Consider the following 8,047-nt stretch of genomic DNA (forward strand, 5'->3'; position numbering starts at 1 on the left):
ACTGTGGTGTGTGTGCATGAGAAACTGTGTACTGTAGTGTGTGTGTGTGTGTGTGTGTGTGTATGAGAAGCTGTGCACTGTAGTGTGTGTGTGTGTATATGTGTGTGCATGAGAAGCTGTGCACTGTAGTGTGTTTGTGTATGAGAAGCTGTGCACTGGTGTGTGTGTGTGTGTGTGTGCATGCATGCTTTAAATGATCAATAGATTTCAAATCTTCTTGTATGCTATTTAAATTATAGTTAATGTATTCCAAGAAATTAGGGAAGGTCACATTTTATTTTTTTGTGACTATGTAAGACTAGAAATTTAATTCTCCATAACTGTTTAACTTTGGTGAAAACCTTTGAAGTACGAATGTGCAATGGAAGGCACAGGACTGCCATGATTCCTTCAGACAGCACACATAAATTTGATAGAACGCTGACCTATTAGTTCTTGACACACTTCTCCTGAGTCGTGTGGTGTTCCACTTTCTCTCAACCTATGTTGTCCAATATGACACCACTAGCCACAGTGGTGACAATCCCAGGAGGTGCCCACAAAGCCCAGTAACCCACAGTAAATCACAACAGTGTCATCAATGCTTTTGAAAAATCTGATTGTTTAATTAGGTGGTCTGTAATTTGTTTTAAGTAAAGAATTTCAAACTATGGCCACAAAATAGTGTAGTACTGTCATTTAACTTCCCTAGTGACATTTCAATGCCGCCAAGATTTAGGATTGTCCATTTGTCCACTATTTTGCATACTTTACAGGGATACCATACCGTAACTGCTCAAATCTGGCAAGAAATTTAAATGCAAGAGGAACTCTGATAAATTTTAATATTTAAAAGATATTTGTCTTGAAAACATTCCTTAACTTGATACAGGAAGGTAGAGAGTATTTATTTCACCTTTTCTTTAGAATATAATTCCTCCTGCTGCACCGCTTCTGATGAATGTAATCAGCGATAAAATCACTTGCTTTTAATGAGATTATCTTACTATGCGGAGACTGTGTGGGACACGATGCAGATAACTGGTCATCTTTTCTATGTAATGTGTAATATGTAATTTGTAATATTTAATGTGTAACATGTAGTATGTAATATGTAATAACATGTAATATATGTAGTAGGCTCCAGTGTGAGGTCAGCACTTGGGTACATCCAAGCTTCACCTGGATGTACTGCCATGCTCTGTCACCCCTGTCCTCACCTTTGTTCTCTCCTGTCTCCATTAGCTCAGCGGCCCCATAGATCACAGCTACTTTGACAAGTATCCTCCTGAAAAGGGGGTGCCTCCAGATGAAATGTCAGGCTGGGATAAAGACTTCTGACAGGAGAAAAACGCTGCCGTGCCCTGGAAGAGGACTGTGAGGAACAGTGACACAATGCTGATTATTCCTCTCTTCAAAGCATTGTCAGGTCACCTGGAAGACAATTATGGAAAAGAAAACCCTGATAGACAGGGAAGAAGAGTGGCTGGATGTGGTTCTGAATGAAAACACCTCCTTTAGATGCTGTGAATTATTCCTGTATTCCATTCTGTACTTGTCTCAGAGGTCAAAGGTTGCCCTTTCCATTTCCATGGTCTGATTCATTTTTGTTGGCATAACATAGTTTTCTCTGAAATTTATTGCTCCCTCCAAATCATACTCTCATGCCTAGAATCCTAATAAAATAAATATGGCTTTTGTCCTTGAGCACCTAAGTTATCCAGATAGAAGGAAGACTATTGAGCAACTTTAGAAGAATCTCTCTAGGGCTCAACAGACACCAGGGATATATGCGACATTCACAAATCATGGTTTCTAGACATCTTAGGTAGTCAATAGAAGACCATGAATTTTATTTTCTTTCAACTTACAAATATACTAATATATTTTTGGTGTTATCAAGGAAAATGGAAACATTTGGATATTAGTGAGTGGTGCCACTTACTAAAGAAGGCCAGTCAATCAAATTGGATAAGTATATCATTTTTAATAACTTACAAAAAATAAAGCAAAACCATTCCTTTTTCTTTGGCCAGTTGTGATACTGCAGAGATTTATCAAAAACTTTGTTTAAAATAGTCTGGAAAGTATGGCTAAATGATGGGCCTTTGGGAAGGTTTTATCTTACGTTAAAAAGAAAAATATTTCCACTACCAAAGTAGACAACTCAGTGGATGAAATACTAAGGACATTTCCTTCCCACCAAAGACAAAGCATAGCAAATCCTGATCGCTAACGTTGCTGACTCTTTCAAACTCTGAGATATTTTGTTCAGTCCTATGATTACTGATATTAGTAAGCCCAAAGTATAGAAAGACCATATATGATTTTTAATGAGAAGCCCATTGGCAAGTGTTGAGATTTGTAATCACTGTAGAGGTAATGGCTTTGCTCAAAGGAGGCAATTGAGTCATGTATATGATTATAACCCAGGCTACTGATGATGTGATGAGATTTTTAGAAGAAAAGGGGATACTTAGAACCTGGCCTCTTCCTGTCTCCTCTTGGCAATCTTCCAAACTGGAATCAATGAGGAGAGCTTCCAGTGCACTGCACACCTGTCCCTGAGGGCTTTCCTGGTGTTTTTAGGTGTTCCACTTCTTTCCTTCCTTCCCAAATGATGGCAGATGTCTCTGTATCTTCTTAATCTGGAGGAGGAGAGATGATATCCCAATTCCTGTATCATTTACACTTCTGATTGTATTTTTATATGATATATTCTCTGTGAAAAGCAAACCATCCACTCTACAGACATATTTTAATTTTTTAGAGAAAGTCAGCTGTCTGTCTCCTGAAGACTGAAGCCAGATAAGCAAAGCCCAGAATAAGAAAGTGCATCCTTAAGAAATTATATTTACACATTTAGAGTCCTTTGCTGAACCAAAGAGTTTTGTTTCTTGGGATAGATTTTTAAAGATTATGTACTGTATATAGAAAAGCTGTTTTTAATAGGATTAATATAACATGCTTAAAGAATTTCTAAAGTCTAAAAATATCTTATTTGCATTTAATTTCTATATACTATATGCTTTTCCATGTATATATTTTATAATTATCAACATATGCAGGTAGAAAATGGACACATTGGATGGCTTTTAGGACTGTACAGTAATAGCAACAATGATTTTTCTCAAGAGTGTTCCATTACTATAATTGAAAAGAAAATCCTACATGTATAGAGTTAAAACATACCTTAGAGGTTAATTTTTTCTGTGAGTGGCCATATCATATATAATTCCCACACATGATTTAATGTGTTTCCTTTATAAAGATGAGGGTGTGTGACTGAATTATCATTTAATCTCAACTTATTTTCTAGCTCAGTGACCTTGGGAAAATGATTTGCCTTTGGGTACTAGCTTCTCACTTGTAGAACAAAGGCGAGGTAAAATGGTATCTACAGACAGATCCCCTTACCTGGTATCGGTGAACTGGTCCTTGCTGCATAGATGAGAGCTACTGTTACTATCTCTGTTCAAATTAAAGCGGCCTTAATAACTATTTAGTTCTGAACCATGTGTGTTAATGGTGTCTGTGTGCAAAATTCTGAGTTAAATTAAATCTGCAGTAAAGATAGTTGAACAAACTTTGGTGTATAAAAAGCATTAATCATCACCAAAATGAAGTGATTTACTGAACTTACCTTCATTTAAAATTTATGAATTAAAGATATACATACAAGAATGGAAAGTTATCCCTATATGTGAAAAGCTATCATACTTTTAACCATTAAATCATTTCTAACTTCTCTTTTGTAGGATATAATATTATTTTTTTCTCCATCAGATTTTCCCATGTGGGGTCAATTTTTCATCATTATAGCTTCCTCTTAATTTTTACCTAAGTATTAATATCTGAAGGATGAGGCTTAGATTTGCATGACTTTAACAATAAATCACATCCTGGTTCATCTGTCATTTCAAAATATACGTTTAAAATGTTGAAACATTGGACCTAAGTACTGGTAGTAGCAGGTCACTGGAAATAACCACTTAAAAAATGTGTGCATGTGCTTCTTAACCTAATAATCCATCCTGATCTTGACTGTCAGACACCGTACTAGGAGCACTTCTATACACTGTCTCAATCATATAAGATTCTCCAGTTATATCAATCACCAACTGCTGACGGTTCCCAAAGCCCCATATTGGCCTTAAACACTTATTGCATTCCTAATTTACTTGTAATACTTTTTCCCGGAGTAGTGTCCATTGCTGTACATGTCTAATAAATTATCCCTGAACTTAGAACACTCACCAAGAAGCATCATTTTGTCTCTAGATCCTTTGTGCCAGGAATTTAGACAGGTAACGATAGAAGGTAAGGGGTCTGCACCAGAGCATCCGAGGAAGCCAGAGTGCCTGAGCTGGAACTTCTCAATGACTAACACTGCACCAGTTAGCCTATGCTTGCTGCCTCAACAATTTGGAACCTTTAGGCTAAAGATACATCTAAAGAAGCACTGCATATACGGCTAGAGCCATGGGTCCCTCTATGTATGTTCCCAGGCTGGTGGTTTAGACCCTGAGAGCTCTGGTTGGTTGGTATTGTCGCTCTTCCCATGGGGGCCACAAAGCCTTTCAGCTTCTTCAGTCTTCTCTCTACCCTCTCCATTGGAGACCCCACGGTCAGTTCAATGGTTAGCTGTGAGCATCTGCCTCTGTATATGTCAGATTCTGGGAAAGCCTCTCAGGATACAGATATATCAGGCTTTTGTCTGCATGCACTAAAATTGAGTAAAAGATCTTGATTTTTTTCTTTGCCTTCTAAAATTCAAAATGGCACAGCTGTAACTTAATTTTGAGTTTGCATGTCAATCACCTAAGTTCAATTACTATTGTTTCCTACAAAGGTATGATGCTGACGTCCTCAACAACTTTTAATAAATATTAGATAGGAAAAAAAGAAACCTCATTAGTTAAAAATGCAAAGGAATAAGTAAGCTATTTAGAGGAGGACAATCATGTATCACTGTTTACTGCTTTTTAAAATAAGCTACTTTGTCCTCCATCAACTTACTAAGGCTGAAGTGGGTTCCCCTAGTCATCCTTTCTCAGTTTGGTTCTGACCTGGACCTTTCCAAAGACAGTTTTGCGTAAGAATGTTGGTCTGAAAGGCAGACAGGGGGCCCAGGCTGTGCTGCACTCTGGGGATGAGTTTAAGTGTAATACTGCTGCAGAGCCACAAGGCTGGTGACCAGAAGGCTCACCTTGGGAGAAGCAGCCATCAGGCCTGTGGCTTTGGTGCAGACAGATTGACTCCCATACTACCCCCAGTGTCTTTAAATCCCAAGTGAGGAAGATGTGAAGGTTTTCGTGTGAGCTGCAGTTCACCTCACATGACAAACTGGTCATCATAAAAGCCAGATGCAGGCTCCAGTTTATGGTCATGTGTTGTATTCAAATTCTTCAGTTTTTCCTCAAGAATTCAATGTCTTTGTTTTGTGTCTGCTTTATTCTTGCTTCTCCTTTCTGATTATTAACAGGAAGTTAGTAGCTTTGGGCAACTCTAAAGAAGAATGAATTTTTGATTGGTAGTTTCAGTTTTTGGAGATATGGTCTTATGATGCCCTGGTTGGCCTTGAACTCATGAAGTAGGCAATAGTGATCTTTAATTCCTGGTCCTTTTAGGTCCATCTCTCCAGTATTGGGATTCCAGGTGTGTGCACTATCACATATCACCAAGAAGAGTGGATCATAAAGGGCAGACATAAAAAAAGAAGCTCAAAGGATGTTTTTGAAGCTGCTTGCCACACCATTTCAAATAGACTTTAAAAATGTCTCAAGCATGTGCTGTTCAGTCCTTGATAACAGTGTGTACCCAATAGAGTTCATTGTGAATTTATGTATGGAAAATAACTAAAGAGCAACTCCCAGGTAACGTCAGAGCAGAAAATGGCACCACAAGTCAGGCCCAAGAATTAGAATTCAGGGTATTCAGTGGTGTCCAACCTTTTGAAATTGGGTCATTGCACTGTCCCCTACAAATGGGTTGAGCCAGGTTCACAGCTATTGTGAGATGAAGCAGCCCATTGGCTGCGGGTTGGATACATCTCTCAGAGTTGGCCTGTCCTACGCTATCCACTGTCTCCTAAAGCAAATATGTGTAGCAGTGCCCTTTGATCATTTCCCCATGAGATGCTGGGTGTCGAGGGAAGATGGCTTATTTACTTTTTTGAGTGCCTTTAAGCCCTGAAAGAATATACTCAAGAAAATGCACCCAGGGGCCTCCTCTCACCCCTGAATAGGATTCAGATGACAAGATCCTAGATGCTGAGCCTGAGTGTGGTATGTTTATAGAGGCTCCTGAGAGGGCATAGATTTGTTTTGCATATAGAAGTAATGCAATATGTGGCCAGAAAATAGACTGTGGCTGTTTTAAGACTTGCTGCATAAGTTCTGAGAACTTTCTTCATTAGTAAGTCACATCCATGCAACCCTCTGGATGGGCTCACATTACCATCAATAGAATACAGCAGAAGTGATTTTAGACCACTTCCATGAGCTCACAGGAGGTAGTACAGAGTCTGCCTCATTGACTAGAACCTTCTCTTTTAGGCATTGGTGGGAGAGGAGATCCTTGGTCCTGTGAAGGCTGGATACCCCAGTGTGGGGGAATTCGTGGGCGGAGAGGGGGTAGTGGGTGGATGGGTAGGGGCATACCCTCATAGAAGCAGCAGCAAGGGGGACAGGATAGGGAGTTCCTGTTTGGGGGGGGATGGGGAATGGGGATAACATCTGAAATGTAAATAAGTAGATATCCAATTTAAAAAAACCCAAAATCAAAAACAAAACAAAACAAACAAACAAAATTAAAATTATATGAAGGAGAATAATGTGAAATTTGTAAGCTTCTTTGCTGAGGGATGACAATAGACATGCACTGAACAGGAGCTAAAAGCTGAGAGAAATGCGTTTCGTCTAAGGAAGACCATGTCCAGTCTCCAGTCCTGCAGAACATGGAGGCTTCCTCTCTAGGTGAGTGGAAGAAAGCACACACTGACTGAGAGACAACTATATAACCCTGATATTTAAAATGCAAGAAGAGCCTTGGATTGGAATGGATCACAAATGTTAGGGTCTGGAGCAGCCCTCTCTTCTTCATTCTGCTTGGATTGTTCTTAATTTTTTGAAAATTTCAAACATGAATGCTATATTTACATCATTTCCACTCTTTATCCCCTTACTCCAACTCCTCTCGTCCCCCCCCCATTTTTGAAATGTGTATGTGTATATGTATGTGTGTATGTGTGTGTGTGTGTATCTGTGTCTGTCTGAATATGTGTAATATCCAATGAGTTCCATCAGTGTTTTTACAGAGCATGGTGGACGGATTGTTTGCAGGAGCATGATGCCATACCAGTGGGTACACCACTGAGAAAAATGTTTGTATCTTAACCATTAACTGCCTCTATATTTCCCAGGAAGAACAGGGCCTCGTGAGTCCTTGCTCTTCTATGACAGGGTGTACATGACTCTACTCTAGTTCGGGGCTTGTGCAGGTAGTCACAACTGCTGTGAGTTCAAGAGTACAACAGGAATCTACCCAGAGGGCATTTACAGTACTCTACCTTTTCTTCAAGTGTTAAAGTTAATATTTAAAACGGCAGCACCCAATCTATCTTGCTGTTACGGGGCCGCCATGTTCTCGACTAGGCAAGGCCTGAGGCCACGAGCAGCGGTGTGATCCCACTGCTGCTTGGCTCAGGCCACAGGCTCAGGCAGGCCAAAAGCACCAGCTTTGGCACCCACGAGATGCCAGCATGAGAAATGGCTCTGCCAATCTACCACACTGTCTCCACAATGCTTGGCTGAGCCCAGACCATCCACATAGAACCTGGTAGAAATGAGACTCTAAAGCTTAATTATTATCCAAAGGCTTTATGTGTTTAGAAATGCTCAATTAACAAGATGCCCACACAATTAGAAGTGTTTCCCATTATCTAACCTTAAGATATAAATCATTACCCAGGACCATCCTGTACCCATGGTTCTCCATGGCTCCTACATCCTTGCTCCTCCTCTCGCTCCTCCTCTTCCTTCTCTTCCTCTCCTCCTGATTCCTTGCT

At 39.8% G+C, this 8,047-nt stretch overlaps 1 protein-coding gene across 2 annotated transcripts in view; it reads left to right on the forward strand.

Moving 5' to 3' along the window:
- The window catches only part of Prkg2 (protein kinase cGMP-dependent 2), a 91,370-nt gene extending 89,403 nt beyond the window's left edge, over positions 1–1,967 (forward strand). The window contains exon 19 of one of the 2 annotated variants that reach the window (XM_028773703.1): positions 1,225–1,967. In XM_028773703.1, coding sequence (XP_028629536.1) covers positions 1,225–1,320 — 96 coding nt within the window. In that variant the 3' untranslated portion in view covers positions 1,321–1,967. The remainder of the gene's footprint in view (positions 1–1,224) is intronic. The other variant, XM_028773704.1, reaches the window with a different exon arrangement.
- The last annotated feature ends 6,080 nt before the right edge of the window (positions 1,968–8,047 follow it).

Source organism: Grammomys surdaster, unplaced genomic scaffold (genome assembly GCF_004785775.1).
Source record: "Grammomys surdaster isolate TR1022 unplaced genomic scaffold, NIH_TR_1.0 233, whole genome shotgun sequence".
Classification (NCBI taxonomy): domain Eukaryota; kingdom Metazoa; phylum Chordata; class Mammalia; order Rodentia; family Muridae; genus Grammomys; species Grammomys surdaster.